Source organism: Stenella coeruleoalba, assembly GCF_951394435.1.
Source record: "Stenella coeruleoalba genome assembly, chromosome: 2".
NCBI lineage: Eukaryota > Metazoa > Chordata > Mammalia > Artiodactyla > Delphinidae > Stenella > Stenella coeruleoalba.
In genome coordinates this window covers 139,992,040-140,011,972 of record NC_137147.1, presented here as the reverse complement: position 1 = coordinate 140,011,972, position 19,933 = coordinate 139,992,040, and the positions used below count along the sequence as shown (strand labels likewise).

The window sequence follows — 19,933 nt, the reverse complement described above, 5'->3', positions numbered from 1 at the left end:
GCTGAATATTGGAAGGACGACGCATTGCTGAGTTTGTAACCAACTCGGTGGGTCTCATTCCTGGTATTTCTGTAATGCTACAAAATACCCCCACTGATTTCCTAATGAAATGAACTTGTAATGAAAGCCATATGGAGGAAAGTGTCATGTTTACTGCCTGCAACAGTGTGGCAGGGCTGGTTTCGCACATACATAGGCAGTGTGCCATGATCCTAAATAGCTCCACAACCACCAGCAATCACTTCCTCGGACCAAGGGATTGACATGGTGGCAATCATTAAGGCTGTTCAAAATGTTCTGATTCTCCTCCTTCCAGGCACATAACAGAATTGTACTTCCTCCACCCTGTCCCTGAAGTCAGGCGTGGCCATGTAACATGTTTCGGCCAGTAAAATATGAACAGAAGTGATATACGTCCTTTTTATGCCTTTAAGAGCCACTCTATGAGTCGCCATAGCCTTTTTCCTGCCTTGGAAATCCTGGAAGAACACTGAGATGGAGCCTCCTTCAGCCCTGAGTGTACCTGGGACCAGAGATCCATGCTGACCCATGTGGGAAATGGAGTATGAGCAAGAACCAACTTTTTTGTTACACAAACTAAGAACTGTTTGTTTTTTTTAATGACTGCAGCGTAACCTGATTGATTCAGAAATTAGTGTCAAGAAAAGGATGCTCCCCAAAAAGAAAACAAATATTATCACTTCAACATGTAATCCGTATAAAAATTAATAAGATACTTTACATTTATGTACTAAGTCTTTAAAAGCTACAGCACAACTCAATTTCGATTACTAACATTTCAAGTTCTCAGTAGCCCCATGTAGCTAGTGCCTACCACACTGGACAGCTCAGTAAAGGATGCAAGACAAGATCAAACTAGTCAATAGCTCTCAGTCCTGGCGGCCCATTAGAATGGCATGAGTGAGGAGATTTAAAAAGTACAGATGCTCAGGCAGGGCTGGGATTAGTGTGAGGCAAGTGAGGCACTTACCCAAAGCACCTGAGTAATAAAGATAAATAATATTGTTAATCAATATGTTAAAAATCAAAATTAATGAAAGAAATCCATGATGAACAAAACATCAATATTTTAAATAAACATATACTGATGTTTTTCCTTTGCCTTAGGCTCCAATATGGCTTAGCCTGGCACTGTACCCAGGACCCACTCCAGACCAATTAAATCAGTATTTCTGGAGGTAGGGCCCAGGCATTAAAATTTTAAAGCACTCAGATGATTCTAATGTGCAGCCAGCATTGACCACAGTTCTAGTCCAATGTCTGTCCTAATGCCCAGATTTCCTGATAAAATGAGGAGTCAACGGGCAGTTGTAATTCTGGCATGTGGTATCTTTTACCAAATCCCCAACATGTAGTTTTCTTTTCTGTACTTCCAGTGATGAGGAGTTCACAGTTTCACCATTTCCCTTATTGGACAACTCCAGTGTTAACTTTTATTTATTTGGAGAAGAACTGTTAAAAGATAGTTTTCAAAAAAGGATAAAATCATGCCTCTCATACAAATATGAAACTAAACACATGATAAAGATTTATTTAAGAGAGAAGAATTAAGCAGATATTATAACCAGGACAAAAAAGAATCCAAAAAACCAGACAACTTTATAGATCATCACTACTGAAATGAATATGCAAATGGAGGCAAAACTGGTTTTTCCACAAGGAGTGCAGGAGAGGAAAATCAGTTGAACCTCTACCAGACTGGACAGAATTTGCTTGTCTCTCAGTCACCTACAACTTACAGAGTTGTAAAATATCTCCCATAGAATCAAGATGTGATATAGACAGCACGAAGTTTTCCTTTGAAGTACAAATTATTTTCCACACAACAAACTGCTTCCCTATATTTTTTTACCCATTGCTCTTAGAACAGTGGTTTTCAAATTTTGATGTGTGTGAGAATCACCCAGGAAGTGAGCTAAAAGGCAGATTTCCAAAGAAAACAAAAGCAAAAACAAATGAATGGGACTTAATTAAACTTAAAAGCTTTTATACAGCAAAGGAAACCATTGACAAAACAAAAAGACCACCTACTGAGTGGGAGAAAATATTTGCAAATGATATGACCAATAACGGGTTAATATCCAAACTATATAAACAGCTCATACAATTCATCATTAAAAAAAAGAAACCTGATTAAAAATTGGGCAGAAGACCCGAACAGACATTTTTCCAAAGAAGACATACAGATGGCCAACAAGCTCATGACAAGATGTTCAACATCATTAGTCATCAGAGAAATGCAAATCAAAACAATGAGATATTACCTCAGAATGGCTATCAGAATGGCTATCATCAAAAAGAGCACAAATAACAAACGTTGGTGAGGATGTGGAGAAAAGAGAACCCTCGTACATTGTTGGTAGGAATATAAATTGGTGCAGCCACTGTGGAAAACAGTATGGAGGTTTCTGAAAAAACTAAAAATAGAACTACCATATGATCCAGCAATCCCACTCCTGGGTATATATCCAAAGAAAACAAAAACACTAATTCAAAAAGATACATGCACCCCAATGTTCATAGCAGCATTATTTATAATTGCGAAGATATGGAAGCAACCTAAGTGTTCATCAACAGGTGAATGGATAAAGAAGATGCAGTATGTATGTACAATGGAATATAACTCAGCCATAAAAAAGAATGAAATTTTGCCATTTGCAACAACATGGATGCACGTAGAGGTATTATGCTTAGTGAAATAAGTCAGACAGAGAAAGACAAATACTGTTTGTTATTACTTATATGTGGAATCTAAAAAATACAACAAACTAGTTAACACAAGAAGAAAGAAACAGACTCACAGATACAGAGAACAAACTAGTGGTTACCAGTGGGAAGAGGGAAGGCAGGAGGGACAAGACAGGAGTAGGAGATTAAGAAGTACAAACTATGGGCTTCCCTGGTGGTGCAGTGGTTGAGAGTCCGCCTGCCTATGCAGGGGACATGGGTTCGTGCCCCGGTCTGGGAAGATCCCACATGCCGCAGAGCGGCTAGGCCCGTGAGCCATGGCCACTGAACCTGCGCATCCGGAGCCTGTGCTCCACAACAGGAGAGGCCACAGCAGTGAGAGGCCCGTGTACCACAAAAAAAAAAAAAAAAAAGAAGTACAAACTACTATATATAAAATAAATAAGCTACAAGGATGTATTGTACAGTATAGGGAATATAGCCAATATTTTATTAAAACTATAAATGGAGTATAACCTTTAAAAATTGTGAATCACTGTGTTGTACACCTGAAACATATAATATTGTACATCAACTATATATCAATAAAAAAGATGCAGTGTATATATGTAGAATGGAATATTACTCAGCCATGAGAAAGAAGGAAATCCTGCCATTTGTGACAACATAGATGGAACCTGACTGCATTATGCTAAGTGAGATAAGCCAGACAAGACAAAAATTGTACAATATCACTTATATGTGGAATCTAAAAAAGTCAGACTCATAGAAACAGAGAGTAGAATGGTGGTTACCAGGGCCCGGGGTGGGTGGGGGTTGGGAAGACGCTGGTCAAAGGGTACAAACTTGCAGTTGGAAGATGAATAGTTTCTGGGGATCTAACAAACAGCATAATGACTATAGTCAAAAAAATTACATTATAGGGCTTCCCTGGTGGCGCAGTGGTTGAGAGTCCGCCTGACAATGCAGGGGACACGGGTTCGTGCCCCGGTCCAGGAAGATCCCACATGCCGCGGAGCGGCTGGGCCCGTGAGCCATGGCCGCTGAGCCTGCGCGTCCAGAGCCTATGCTCCGCAACGGGAGAGGCCACAACAGTGAGAGGCCCGCGTACCGCAAAAAAAAAAAAAAAAAATTACATTATATACTTCAAAATTAATATGAGACTAGATCTTAAATGTTCTTACCACAAAAATAAAATGATAAGTATGTGATGAGAGAGAGGTCTTAGCTAAAGCTACAGTGGTAATCATATTGCAATAAATAAATATATAAAATAACATGTATACCTTAAACTTATACAATGTTATAAATAAATTATAATCTCAATTTTACAAAAAACACTGTCCTAGAACATATCTATTCCATATTCTGGATACATCCTTTCCAAATATGCTTCTCACAGTATTTGCAATTAGCTCTAGATTTCAGTTCAAATCAGCCTTATTGGTCTTAGTATAGTATGTTTTCTTTACTTTGTTTCCAACATAATATGCTATTTCTTTTCTTCCCATTCAAATTTTATAGGACAGACAAGGAACTATCTTTATATTTTATGAACATCTGAAGAGAGACAAGTTGGGAATGTTGTGAGTATGAAGTGTGTCTATGAGATGTAATAAGCTAAGAAAATAGACTATAACAACCAACAAGAATGATGCTTCTCATGCATTTTAATCAGCATGCTGATTTATTGGTAGTCTATCTTGTTTTATTTAGATCTTTAAGTATTTCATAAATTGACTTTAGAAGTGTCAGCAGGAGTTCATAAGTATAATTGATTAATTATCCAAAATTGATGGGTAAGGGGCTAGTTTTAACAACATATTACACTCAAACACATACACCTACAAGGCACAGCAAATCTGACTGATGCGGAACCAGCCCAGATGTACTGATTGCAGAAGGGCAGTTTTCATTCTGGCATGCTTAGAAAAATGCTCTGGTGACTTGGCAAGATGCTCCCCAAAAAGGCAGGGTCTGTCGTCCCTCTTCAGATCCAGTTCTGGCCCTGATGCAGTCTCCTCAAGATACATTTATGCTGAGAAGCATCCTATTGCACCACTCAGGAGGCTTCTCTATGCTTCCCTGTTTCCTGCAGATTTCTCTCCAGGTTATTCTGGAGAACAAGCAAAGTTGTCTCCTCATCTAGGACTCAGAACTTTAGAGTCACAGCCTTGAATTGTGTCTTATTCATATCTTGGAATATGGTTATTTGGTACCTTTAAGTCATCCTGACTTATTGGGAAACTGTTTCTATCTTATATTTTTCTTCCTTTTAATATCTACAGAATATTGAAGAAGAAAAGATGAGCAACTGTAAACTTTTCTTTGTGTTGCTCGGTTTTCTCTGGAGGATCAAGGCGAGGCTTTTCATGAGTTGGCTAGGCTTTGTCTGGCTTTATTGCAGGCAGGTCACATCAGGTGAGGGCTCCAAGAGGGGATGACCCTACAGACCAGAATTGTGTGGTTTGGCTTCACTGGGATAACTTCATACTGACTCCATTTGTACCGGCATATTTCTGGAAATAGTGGCATGTGAGTAGAAATTTCAAGGGAAAAATGAAGGAAACTCTAGAAATGAATTATTAATCGGGAACAGAACTTAGAGTCCATCTAGTTTCTTGATTCCCAGCCTGGGAACCATGGGCCTGAGGAGGCTGAGGAGGGGTGGCGCGAGGGGCTTGGATCCATGTGTGGACCCAGCATCTCACACACACACACACACACACACACACACACAATTTTTTTTAAGTACGGGTCTCAATCTTTAGTATATGTAAGAATCACCTTGGAGGACTTGGTGAAACTATACTTGGTGAAACTGCACAATCAAAGATTCTGATTTCGTTGATCTGGATGGGGCCCAGGAATTCGTTTGGAGAAGCACCCAGGGTCTAATACATACTGACCCTGTGGCAATAAAATACAAATCACTGTTAAAAATTAATGACTCTGAAGTTGCCTTTGGCTATTGTTTTTTCTATTAAAAGAAGAGACACTAATGTTCAGTAGCTATAAGGGGTAGGGGTAGGTGGTCTTTGGATTTGGGGAATCTAACTTTTAAAAGTTTGGAAGTACTTATCTAGTCCAATTTCTTCATTTCAGAGAAAAAGGAATTAAGACCCAGAGAGCTTAAGTAACTTCCCCAAAGTTACATAGTCAGTGGCAGGACATAGAGCTCTGGTCTTCTGTCTTGGAGCCTGGGAAGCTATCTACTCCCACCCTGACCCAAGGGAAAGCCCAGTCAGGCTGGAAGGAGGCCATTCCACAAGTGTCTAAGCCTTAGACTCTAAGGTGACTTATTTTACAGTTAACAACTAAGAAAAGAAGTAATCCCAAAGTTCTTTGCAGCTGCCTTAAGAGGCAGCTTGCTCTTTAGGTTCACCACCTCAGGATAGAATGATTTTAAAAAACTAATCCATTCATTTAATCTGTTTTTAACTTTGATTTTTAAAAAAGTTTGAAAAATAGCTAGAAAAATACCCTGGAGTTTTGTTTCCAAGTTAAAACTTAGCAATGATCTAGTTGTTTGGGAATGTTCACTGACCATAGTTTAATTCTACAAGATGGTTTGCAAGTTGTCTCTGAAATCTTCTTTAAATGTATGTTCAGCTTTATAAAGACAGCTGTTTATGAATGGGGCACATTCTCCTCTGCACATAAATGGGGTGCATTCATAAGTAGCAGGAATCACTTGTATAAATGAAACAGAAAACAAACTCTAGATGAAAGTCTCCAGAATACTGAGGTGCACATGTCTCTGGAGGCAAGTAAATTGTTAGGCATGAATTTTACTCAGCAACAATTCTCTTAAACTAACAGTTTTTAAAATGAGCTAATACTAGTGTCCTAGCTCAGTGGTAGCCTTTTGCTAGGAATGACTGAACCTATTCCTACATTCTGCTAAGTTGATTAATAAAAAATATTTATTACACAAATCCTTTTTGTTGACAAGCTAAAATGGAGCCTCATCTTTCATATCTCCCTGAAGATTCCCACCTTGTGAGATTGAAAATACTCATTAAATTCCATCACCAGACAGGCACAAATGAGAGGGTGATTGTTTTTAAGCATGTGAGGGGAATGTTGGTAAACTCATTTGTTTGGATATCATTAACAGAACAATCGGTGAGGATCTCCAGGGGGTCCTCATGACCTTTGCTCGCAATCTCTTCATCATCCATCAAGAAATATCAGCACCTAATATGCAAGGCGAGACCAATTTTAAGGTGAGGTGTTAATTAACTAACGATCCTGGTTAATTTCTATACAAGGGCTGAAAATACCTCATGCTGCATTGTAAACAAGTGCTAAACCATTTTTTTTTCATTGTAAGCAGTACATATTTTACAACGTGCAGGGTCAATATTGTAAGGTTCCCACTGAACCCATTAGTTAAATTTAATAGTTTGAAACTTTTTCTTTGAAATACAGTAGACTTGTTTTAACTTACTGCAATTTCCAAATGTAAGCTTACAAGACAACAAGGCTTTTTGATGTTGAAGGTGAAGTGTCACAATGGAGCCAAAACAGAGACTGTCACAACCAAAAATCCTGAATATAATCTACCTGTATTTCAGATAATACAATGTCTGGCTAAGGATTCCTGGGAAGCCCAAATTTCTAGAGCCAGAGAAGTTCTGAGACGCCAGGAAGGACAATGTGTGTAGAGAGAAGAGGAAAACCTCACCATATATGTAAGCCATCTGCTCCAGGCCATTTCGCCAAAGTGGGACAGGTGTTTCTCATCGCTAACCTTTTGAAGCTTCCAAAGGTCCCTTAAAGATGTTGGTTCAGGAAATCCAGTCATGTGTAATTGACCAGAAGTCTCCAAACTCTAGAAAACAGGAGCAAGATCTACACCGAAAGTTTTAAAAATACCAGCTGAACAGAGGTGAACACTTGGTATTGCTCACCAGAGTCTGCATCTGGTTCCCTGGCTGAGCCTTCATCGTGTCTGAATGGATCAAGTAAGTCAAGGGACTCATCAGAAACCACACGCAGGGACTTCCCTGGTGGTCCAGTGGTTATGACCCCACGCTTCCACTGCCGGCGGCGAGGGTTCGATCCCTGATCAGGGTTTGATCCCTGGTTGGGGATCTATCCCGAGTGGCCGCCCCCAAAAAAAAGAAGGAAAGAAGCAGGGAAGGAAGGAAGGAAGGAAGGAAGGAAGAAAGAAAGAAAGAAAGGAAGAAAGAAAAAACCATATGTGATTTTTCTCTTAAACGGAAAGCCCGACAAAAGCTTGATAAAAATAAAAATTTTGAATACTTTTTTTCCTTGAGCTAGGGCCTGGTCCCTCTAGTAACAGTAATAATGATAATAATGCTTTGCTCTTCAATGTGATTTTATGTGTTGCATCAACTTTCACTGGTCCTAAAGGATCTATGCTCATCGTTTATATTCTAAGTTCCTGCCAGCTAGCATCATTTCATCTGTTACTGTGATGTGCAAAATTCTGAGCCTATATGCACGTGATCAGTTATCTGTCCAAATACAGCTAATAGTCAGAATCAGATGGTGCTGTGGACTGAATTGTGTCCTCCCAAAAGTTCACGTGTTGAACCCTTCATCCCCAATGTGATGATATATGAAGATGGGGACACTGGGACGTTATTATGTCTAAATGAGGTCATAATGGTAGAATCCTCGTGATGGGATTAATGCCCTCAAAAGAGACCAGAGAGCTTGCGCTCGTTCTCTCTGTCTCTGTCTCTCTCTCTCTCTGTTTGTCTCTCTCTCTGTCCCCCTCTCTCTGTCTCTCTCTCCCGACCCTATGAGGATACAGCAAAAAGATGGCTGTCCACAAGCCAGGAAGACAGCTCTCACCAGGAACTGAATCAGCTAGCCTTGACCTCGAACTTCCCAGCCTCCAGGAATGTGAGATATAATTTTTTGTTTTTTAAGCCACTCTGTCTACGATATTTTGTTATAGCAGCCTGGGCAGACTAAAGCAGATGGTTTATCCCCCTAACCATGCATACTTAGTAGACTCTGAGCTTGGACTTGAGGTTGGCAGAGCCAGCTACTGTTGACAAAATAAAGGCTATTTTGGGCTTCCCTGGTGGCGCAGTGGTTGAGAGTCCGCCTGCCGATGCAGGGGACACGGGTTCGTGCCCCAGTCCGGGAAGATCCCACATGCCGCAGAGCAGCTGGGCCCGTGAGCCATGGCCGCTGGGCCTGCGCGTCCAGAGCCTGTGCTCCGCAACGGGAGAGGCCACAACAGTGAAAGGCCCGCGTACCGCAAAATAAATAAATAAAGGCTATTTTCTCTGCGCTTTGTCTGACTTTAAAAATCATCAAAAGTCAGATGTTCTTAAGTAGCTTTTAAATATCTCATGGTGTCTAGCCTTCTCATGTCATATAAATAAAATTGCTATCTTGACATTTTTTACTCTTGTTAGAAGGTCTAAAGGTAAAAACTTTAAATCTCAACAAAATAGGAATAATTTTTTTAAAAACGTGAAAAGTGGACTAGATTCATTTGGGTAGTATTTTCTGTCTACTCTCCTAACGACAGTCGAATAAGAATTTTCAGTTTGTAGACAAGGATTTACCAGCAAAGTAAAGGCCAAATAAAAATGGAAGGTGATGCAGAAAAAGCATTTAACAAAATCTAACACCCTTTCTGGATAAAAACACTCAAACAAACTAGGAATAAAGGTAACTTCCTCAACCTGATAAGGGCATCTAGGAAAAACCCACAGCTAACATCATAGTTAATGGTGCAAGACTGAAAACTTTCCCCCTAAGATCAGGAGCAAGACAAGGATGTTTGCTCTCACCACTTCTATTCATCATTGTACTGGAGGTTCTAGCTAGGGCAGTTAGGCAAGAAAAAGAAATAAAAGGCGCCCAGACTGGAAAGAAATAAAATTATCTCTATTCACAGATGACATGATCTTATATATAGAAATCCTAAAGAACCCAGAAACAATCTATTAGAGCTAATAAACAAATTCAGCAAGGTTGTAAGAACCAGCATCAATATACAAAAATCAGTTGTATCTCTATACATTAGCAATGAACAATCCAAAAATAATTTTAAATCAATTTTTTTAAAAATCAAGAATACTTAGAAATAAGTTTAGCAGAAGAAGTACAAGACCTGTCCACTGAAAACTACAAAACAGCATAAAAAAAGGAGACCTAAATAAGTGGAAAGACATTCTATGGTTTATGGAATATAAGACTTAGCATTGCTAAAATGATAGTTCTCTCCAAATTGATCCACAAATTCGTTGCAATTCCTATCAAAATCGCAGCTGGCTTTATTGCAGAAATTGACAAGATAATCCTAGAATTCATGTGGAAATGCGAGAGATCCAGAAAAGTCAAAATAATTTTGAAAAAGAAGAACAAAGTTAGAGGGCCTCTCAATTTTTAAAACTTACTACAAAGCTACAGTAATCAAGACTGTATGGGGACTTCCCTGGTGGTGTAGTGGTTAAGAATCTGCCTGCCAATGCAGGGGACACGGGTTCAATCCCTTGTCCGGGAAGATCCCACATGCTGCAGAGCAACTAAGCCCATGCGCCACAACTACTGAGCCTGTGCTCTAGAGCCTGCAAGCCACAACTATTAAGCCCGTGTGCTACAACTGCTGAAGCCTGCGTGCCTAAAGCCCGTGCTCCACAACAAGAGAAGCCCCCACACACCGCAACTACAGAAAAGCCCATGTGCAGCAATGAAGACCCAACGCAGCCAAAAAAATAAAAATTATTTTAAAAAAAAAGACTGTGTGGGGCATTCCTGGTGGCGCCCTTGGTTGAGAGTCCGCCTGCCGATGCAGGGGACACGGGTTCGTGCCCCGGTCCGGGAAGATCCCACATGCCGCAGAGCGGCTAGGCCCGTGAGCCATGGCCGCTGAGCTTGCGCGTCCAGAGCCTGTTGCTGCGCAACGGGAGAGGCCACAATAGTGAGAGGCCCGCATACCGCAAAAAAAAAAAGACTGTGTGGTACTGTCATAAGGATATCTGTATAGATTATATAGATCAATGGAATAGAATTGAGAGTCCGGAAACAAAACTTCACTTTTACAGTCAATTGATTTTCAACAAGTGCCAAGCCCATTCAATGAGAAAAGAAAAGACTTTGACAAATGGTGCTGGGACAAATGGATACCCACATACAAATGAATGAAGTTGTACCTCTCTACTCCACAGCATATACAAAAATTAAGTAAAACTGGATCAAAGGCTTAAATGTAAGAGCTAAAACTATTAAACTCTCAGAAGAAAACAGGCATAAATCTTCATAACCTTGTGGTTAGCAATGGTTTCTTAGATATGATACATTAAGTGCAATCAACCAATGTAAAAATAGTAAGTTGGATTCCATCAAAATTGAATACTTCTGTGTGAACCAAAGGACACTCAAGAAAGTGAAAAGACAACTTACAGAATGGGAGAAAACATTTGAAAATCATAAATCTGATAAGTCTCTAGTGTCCACGGTATATAACGTACACTTACAATTCAACAGAAAGACAAATAACCCAATTAAAAAGTGAACAAAGGACTTGAACAGACAGTTTTCAAAGAAGATATGCAAACACTCACATGAAGAAATGCTCAACATCATTAGTTATTAGGGAAATGCAAGTCAAAACAGCAAGATACCATTTCAGACTTAAGACGGCTAGAATCAAAAAGACAGACAATAACAAGCTTGACAAGGATATGGTGAAACTGGAACCCTCATATATTGCTGACAGGAATGTAAAATGGTGTCACAGCCATGTATAATTTCATATTTCCTCAAAAAGTTAAACAATAGGGATTTCCCTGGTGATCCAATGGTAAAGAATCCATCTTCCAATACAGGGTATGTGGGTTCGATCCCTGGTCAGGGAATAAGATCCCACATGCCCGTGGGGCAACTAAGCCCACGTGCCACAACTATTGAGCTCTCGTGCCTCAATGAGAGAGGCCATGTGCCGCAAACTACAGAGCCCACACGCCACTACTAGAGAGAAGCCCGCACACCACAACTAGAGAGAAACCCGAGCAGACCACGCGCCTTAACGAAAAGATCCTGCATGCCTCAACAAAGATCCTGTGTGGCACAACTAAGACCCGATGCAGCCAAAAAATCATAAGGAAAATAAATAAATAAAATAAAATAAAAACTTTTTAAGTTAAACATAAAATGACCACATAGGGAATTCCCTGGTGGTCCAGTGGTTAGGACCCCATGCTTTCAGTGCCGAGGGCCCTGGTTCAATCCCTGGTTGGGGAACTAAGATCCCACAAGCCACCATGCAGCACCATCAAAAAAAAAAAAAAAAAAAAAACACTCAGCAATTCCACACCTAGTTATATACCCAAGAGTATTGAAAATATATGTTCATATAAAAACTTGTACATTAATGTCCATAGAAGCACTACTCATAATAGCCAAAAAGTAGAAACAACCCAAATTCCCATCAACTAATAAATGGGTGAATTCCATTATATTAAATGAATAATATTTCATACATTGGAATACATAGGTGTAAATCTTCATGACCTTGTGGTTAGCAATGGTTTCTTAGATATAATACCTAAAGTGCAAGCAACCAAAGTAAAAATAGATAATAGATACAATGAAAATATTATTCAGCCATAAAAAGGAAATTAAGTTCTGATCCATGCTACAACATGGATGAACCTTGAAAACATTATGCTAAAACACAAAGGCCACAGATTGTATGATTCCATTTACATGAAATGTCCAGAGTAGGCAAATCCTTAGAGACAGAAAATAGATTAGAGGTTGCCAGGAGCTAGGAGAGGTGGAAAATGGGGAGTGGCAGCTAATGGGTATAGAGTTTCTACTTGGGGTGATGAAAATGTTCTGGAACAACACAGTAATGATGGCTGCTTATGAATATACTAAAACCCACTGAATTCTATACTTTAAAAGGGTAACTTTTATGGTATGTGAATTCTACCTCAATAAAAAATAAGTAACTAAAATAAAATGGAAAGGTGCCAATTATTCTCCCAAAAACCAACAGAAATAAATGCTCCCATCAGCCAACTAGCCCTCATTCTAGAGTGACTAGACCAGTGCATCTCAAATTATCTGCAGTGAAGGACCTGTTTGTTTTGTTTTTTCTGACTTATCATGCATCAATACTTTTGTAAAATACAACAAAAAATGAATTACTAGAAAAATGAAATGAAAAAATTGAAGACATAAAATAGAAGCCCATATTTTCATTATTAGATTTAACAGACATAAAAATTTCTGTAAAGGTTTCCAAGTTCTTAGCCTCAATTTTTTTTACCCTTTCATTAAGACTGATAATCAACAATCTGTAGAGGGGTGTTGGTTAGTGGAAAACACTTTAAGCAGAACTGGTCTAAACCACACTGAACTCCGAAAAGGAGCTAATGTTTGAGGGGCTGGATAGAAGACTTGAAAGAGGTCTTTAAGTAACAAGTATTATTTTTACTGTTCATTTACAGACCGCCATTGATGACATTGATGCCATTCTAGGAGTAACAGAGGAAAACAAATTGAGATTTGAAGAAAATCTAGAGTCCAAAGATGATAAAAAACCTCTCTGAACCCGATAAATGAATGGTCCTGGAATACATTACTGATTTTGGATTCCGATCTAGAGCCAAAAAAGGGGCAACGTTCATTTTGCTATTAGGAATAAAAGGAAGGGAAAGTTAGTTTGCTTTGTTTGCTAGGAGGTGAATCAGAACAGATTGTAATGTAATGCTCTTTTTAAAAAATTGTTTATTAAGTGATCTTATTTTACTTATTAAACCAAAACCTGTTTGTGTTATCATTTCAGAGCATTAAACAATCTCTTCCTCTTCCCAAACTCAGGAAGAAATAATCTATCAGGAAAGTTACAAGTCTTACTAACATCACTTCTGCATCTACCTCTTTTTAAACTTCAGGATTATAAATGTTTTATAAAGTTTTCTCCTCCTGTTTCTGATAGTAATTTGTCTTCTGCATTTAAAAAATTGAATAAAGGTTTAATCATCATTATTTGGCAAAATGCAAATGTCTTTTTTTCCCAAGAAAATTACATTTATATGGATTTTTAAAGTGACCCTTTATCATTCATTGTATTTTTATTGTATCAAGCCACTATTGTCTGTTGTTGCCATTTTTCAAAAAGGTAAGCCAACATCTAGTTAAATAAAGCAACAGAATGTATCTAGGTGGCAGTATCTGCTCTTAGTTTAAGATATAGTGTAACTCAGCCCTTTAGCTTGAATAAACTCAGCCCTCTAGCTTGAATAAACTCAGCCCTCTAGCTTGAATAAACATTCTCCAGTTCTCCATTTAATACAGCAGTAGGATTTTTACAAGCATAATTCAACAGTACCTTTTAAAGGGCAAATTATTAAAATTATGCACTGTTGACACTAACTCTCAGCATTTGTAATTGTTCAAAGTATTTCTACATCATCCAGCTTTACTGAAGGGGGAAATACGCAAGTCACAACACCAAAATCACAGAGATGTTTTAAAGAATGACCTTCATAGCTTTAAAAATATTTGAGTGTGTTGGGGAAAAGAGGGGTATTTATAACCTAAGGAATTCCAATAATGTGTTAACTATGCCTCAGCCATAGGCTGAGTTTCTGCAATAAAATTAACAGTAGTGTGTGTATGTGTCAGCTTTTGTTTTGCTATAGTTGGAAATACATTAATTAGCCAGGTTTCCTGCCTGTGCTAGGTAAAATGATGACCTCTTTTTCTTGCCAGATCGCTCTAATCCATATGAGGGGCCCATTGTCCAGACACTTGACGGATAGGAAGTACTACATGCCCATTAGAGTCTCGCCTCAATTGAAGCCAGAGCAACATAAGGTCCAAGAGACTCATTAGTTCACTGGCACAATGGTGTCCTGAGAGTAAATGAAACCCTCTGTCTCCTTATGGCTCTCATCTGCTCTGGACTTTAAAAGAAAACTGTCTCTGTTTTGTTCAGCACAGCAGTGGATCTTTCACATGGTGAGATCCCCGTCTTAATAGTACAAAACTGTTAAATCTATCAAGGAAGTTTTTATATGTGAATTTTGATTAGCACTCTTGAGCCCCAAGCTGCTGGCAATAGTAAAATGAGTTCACTCTCTGGTACTTTTTTTTTTTAACCCACATGATTGCTTTCTCAAACAATGCACTTTCCTTCTTTGCCTCTATCATTAACATACACCACAGAGTGCCTGTTTCCAAATTCAGGCCTTATATTCAGATTCAGGTCTCACTGGAAAGTGATTGGGAGTCAGGTTCTCTACCTAAAAACCTACGGCTTCAAAACCAAAGGAGAAAAATTGGTATAATAAAACAATCACTTCAAGTAATTAAGTGAAAGAAGCCAGAGGACCAGATTAAATTAGTGAAATGTTTTAATTACAGAACATTTGAAAAGAAGCATAGTCCATTATCTTTTAGCACATATGAATAGCAAAGATACTGTGCTATTGGTAAACTAAGGTAAGTTTGAAAAACAAATCATGTATATGTGTACAATGTATCCTAAACATAAATTAATCAATATAAGTTACTGAGCTTTTACTATTCTAAATGGGAAACTGAAATCTTTGTTCATAAGAGGATTTTTGAAAATGATGTGCCATTTTTCCGGGAAGTTTCGGGGAAGCATACGTTTAACAGTAGAGCTATCTTTGTATGAGAAATGACCCATTGTTTAATATTGAATGTTTGTGATGGTTTGAGAAGCAAACTCTACTAACCATTTAGGAGCACATTATTGGATGATGATAATTATCTTCCTTTACATATTACCTATTTTAACTTGATTTTAAAGAAAGCAAATAAATGATATTCAGTGGCAAATTGTGCTTTCTACTTAACTACCTTCCACTACCTACTTACATTTACCTTTTATTGAACACTTATTATTGGCTAGGTGTGTACTGTACTAGAAGCTTTAGATACATTTTTTTAATTGCATCTTTCCAACAACACCATGTGGGAAAATACTACAACTGTCCTCACTTTACATATAAGAAAACTGAGATTTAGTGAGGGTATCTCACCCCATGTCTCAAGCTAAATGAAATTTGGGATTTAAACTAGTTTAACACAAATTCTAGCATATTGTATAAAGTAGACAGTTCAGTGTCTACTTGGGATTTAAACTAGTTTAACACAAATTCTAGCATATTGTATAAAGTAGACAGTTCAGTGTCACTTGTCCCAGATCAGGCAAGGGACTTACTCTTTTATAACAAATTCTAGTGTGTTGCTTAAAGTACAGAAGGACGGTTTAACTTACACATGCTTCCTGCTAATAACATAAACTTGGGCAGCTGACTGCATTGCGAGGCATCACAACTGCATGATCAAAGAAATCAGAAGAGAAAGTGGCATCAGTGGAATTCTCCTGTGGTGATGGATCTGTAAGACTTTGGTGGAGGACTGATGATGGGAACATGCAGAAGAGTTTGAAAGCTGGGAAATCATGCCCCATAGTTTCACTCGAAAGATGGGTATTAGGTCAAGAAACTGGGAAAGGTTAAGAAAGGACTTCCAACAGGATGTAGAGTAACCTGGGAGGAGTTTGGGGAGCATTACTTCAGCTATATCATCCTAAGAATTGCAAGCATCCTATTTTTCAAGTATAAAAATAGGTATTTTATCCTAAGTAATATATTAGTAATCATCTGATAGCTTTAACAATTAATCATTTGTATGCATCTGGCACCTTTCTTCTAAAGAGCTCAAAGCACTTTACATTTGTTATCTCATTAATTCCCAACACTGTCCCTGTGGGGAAGGTGATAAGTATTTTAACATTTAAATGTTTATCTTTCAGAATTTCTCAAGCATACATTAATTATATTTCCAAAAGTATAAATGTTCATTAGTTTTATTTTACTGTTCCTCTGGCTTTAATGTGCATAGCAAATTTGTTCAACTCTTTAAATGTGCTAATCACAGTAAATCTTATTTGGAAAACTAGAAATTATGTTGCCAGGATAATGTGAGGGTAGAGGTTGCAGGGAGGGAGGAAGCATCTGACTTTGCCTTTCTCCTTGGAAGAAGTTTCGTCTAATCCATTGCAAGTGCGGATGTAATGAATGTGCTGTGGCTCTTCATATCTTTTCTGTATTCCATTCTTTCCAAAAGGTGTGCCTCAGGAGGGTAAGGACTGTATCTAAAAGCCTGAGGCAGACTGAGCTGCTATTTCCATCTTTGTTTTATTAATGATTTCATCAATGTGGAATAGAAAACTGATGCATTCTGTTAGGAGTTACATTCCAAAGAGTCACAGAATAGTAAGGGCTGGAAACTTGTCTCCCCAATCCTCCCTCTCTCTGAGATGGCCATACCTTCCTCAATTTTCTAACTAGAAAAATGGCAGATAGTTAATACCTGCTCCTTAGGGAAGCCGTAGAGATTAATTGGCCAATGTTGGGAAAGTCTTTCAAAGATGAATCACTCTGCATAAATGTTTAAGTAGTATTGGAAGTTCTAACTTTGAAATGTGATTATACACTTTCTAAGAAAGCCCTTTCATAACCACATATATAGGTTTATTTTTCACTCTAACAAACAGTCTAACTCATGGTGGTGAAAATTTATTGCACTTGATGGAGGGGCCTGGCTTTATTAGTTTTAAACTGCTAGTTTCTGGGGTATTTATGTAAGTGAGGGAAAGATACCAAAACAGTAAATAATAAGCATGTCCCTGCTGTTTAAAAATCTGTTGGTAAAAACAACTTTTGTTTTGTTATAAGAAGACCCTAAAGGTAGCACGGAAAAATATAGCTTTGGCATCTATGTGTAAGTGTTTTTTGGTTTGGGGGCGTTTTATGATGGTGGTTTTCCCCCCAAGCATTTCTTTTCCATTCTTGTAAACATTTTGGTTCACTTCCACATTTGTCACTATATATATTATATATATATGTGTGAGTGTATGTATGTATGGACAAAAAGAGAAATGAGTAAAATGCAACATTTTAAGATTTTTTTATTTAACAAAATGTTAAAACGTATACCAGATGGCTAATTATAGCTCCCAGAAACAAAAGGCCACACCTAAGTTTATTGCAGTTGCCTCATAAGGAATGTTATGATGAAATCATGGTTCCATAAACTTGACAACAAAACAGCAAAATAAACTTCAAATTTAAATTCAAATTTTGGTTCATTTACAGACTCGCGTCACTTTGCTTCCCAGAAAAGGACACAAAATACTTACTTTGCAATCACTGAAAAACTCAAAATTATCTAACAACATTCTCTTTATCTAGGTTTCCTTCACAATGCCTTTCTACTCATTATCTTGGGTGTTGTTTTGTTTTTTTCTCAAGTTGAATATCTGTAGCCACCTTCCTAAGCAAAAAATTATGTATCATTTGCAACAGTAGTGAAAAATCAGAAAGGTCTAAATGTTCAACAATAGAGTATTGCTTAAAAATTATGAATAGCTATATAAAGGACCTCTGTACAGCCATTAAAAAAATCATTCCTACATTTAATATATGATCCAGCCATTCCACTCCTACTTATTTACCCAAGAGAAAAGAAAGCATATACAAAGACTTGTACATGAATGTTCACAGCAGCTTTATTTGTAACAGCCCAAAACTGGAAAAAATCCAAACAACCATCAACAGGTGGATGGATAAACAAATTGTGGGATATGCTACAATGGAATACTACTTAGCAATGAGAAGGAGTGAACTGTTGATAAACTCAAAGACATGGATGAGTCAATATAATTATGCTGAATGAAAATATTTAGATTAAACAAGTACATATCGGGCTTCCCTGGTGGCGCAGTGGTTAAAAGTCCGCCTGCTGATGCAGGGGACACGGGTTCGTGCCCCGGTCCGGGAAGATCCCACAGGCCGCGGAGCGGCTGAGCCCGTGAGCCATGGCCGCTGAGCCTGCGCGTCCGGAGCCTGTGCTCCGCAACGGGAGAGGCCACAACAGTGAGAGGCCCGCGTACCGCAAAAAAAAAAAAAAAAAAAAAAAAAGTACATATCCATTTACATAGCATTCTAGGAAATACCAACTACAGTGACAAAAAGCAGATCAACAGTGCTTAGGGGTGGGAAGTGGGAGAGTAGGGAAGGGGAAGAGCAGGATTACAAAGGGGCAGAAGGAAATTCTGGGGCTTCACTATATTGATCGTGAAAATGGCCTCTTGGATGTCAAAACTTATCAAGTTGTACACCTTAAGTAAGGGCAGTGTTTGAATGTCAATTATACCTCAAAAAACTGTTTTTAAAAAATCATGTATTAGGAGAATATGTTACATTAGAAGTAAATGAAATGATATTTAATTATTATGAATTAAAGAAGCATATTTTAAAACAGCATGAAAACTATGACTCCAAATTATGACTTTTTAAAAATGTGTACATATATGTACACACACACACACACAAGCATACACACAAGACTGTAATCGTTTAATGGGATTTTTTTCTTTCTGTATTTTCTGTCTTGTAATGAACCTGTTTTTAATTACTGGAGCAAGTGAAACAAAAACTTAATTTGGGGGAGGTTGGGAAAGCAAAATATGAATTTCTTCATTGTGAGTTCTGCTATCCAAAGTGATAATGAACTTAGGGACATGGCCTGGGAATATCATAACCACCTTCCTGCTCCAAGTTCCCAAAGCTGTCACCAGACAGTAATGGCCTGTTCCCTAGCACCATGGTAGGGTATTCTAAGCTTAATACCCTTAGTATTCTAGAATTCAGACCATGACTTTAGTGTGATACCTACTCACGTAAACAGAGATGCATAAAAGGGTGAATGCTTCTGCCATCTGCAAAGGTTTGGAGGGACAGATAGTGATTAGGTGGCATTTGTAGTTATTCTAAATACGTATGGAATATATATATAACATCTGCTTTAGATTTAACTGTCTTAATGAGTTTCAGTTCCAGTTCTTTCCTTAATGGACAATAATTTCTCCTCTCTAGTTCTCGGTTTTCTGGCATGTAAAATAAGAAAGTGGAACTGATATGTAAGCTTAATCCTAGCTCTAATGTTCTATGATTCTATGCCACCATCATCAAAGTATTAAAAGGGCAACATTTGATGTATCACACAAGAAGGTGATTTTTTTCTTCTAGCTTTCTCTTCTACCTACTGGAAATAATGGATGAAAGGATTTTGCAACTTAGTTCAGCTTCTTAAGTTTCCCCATCTACCATCGAAAAGGGATGTGATTTTGGGACTTCCCTGATAGTCCAGTGGTAAAGAATCCGCTTTCCAACGC

The 19,933-nt window shown here is 38.2% G+C and overlaps 1 protein-coding gene across 2 annotated transcripts in view; it reads left to right on the top strand.

The window, feature by feature from the left end:
- Positions 1 to 13,394, top strand: part of LOC307180147 (IQ domain-containing protein H-like) — a gene marked incomplete at its 3' end in the record, with an annotated part of 97,418 nt that extends 84,024 nt beyond the window's left edge. Inside the window, exons 9-11 of one of the 2 annotated variants that reach the window (XM_079910285.1) lie at positions 4,234 to 4,295; positions 6,830 to 6,938; positions 13,164 to 13,394. In XM_079910285.1, the coding sequence (XP_079766411.1) occupies positions 4,234 to 4,295; positions 6,830 to 6,938; positions 13,164 to 13,265 (273 nt within the window). Of the gene's footprint in view, positions 1 to 4,233; positions 4,296 to 6,829; positions 6,939 to 13,163 lie in introns of those variants that run through there. The other variant, XM_079910286.1, reaches the window with a different exon arrangement.
- Between the last annotated feature and the right edge of the window lie 6,539 nt (positions 13,395 to 19,933).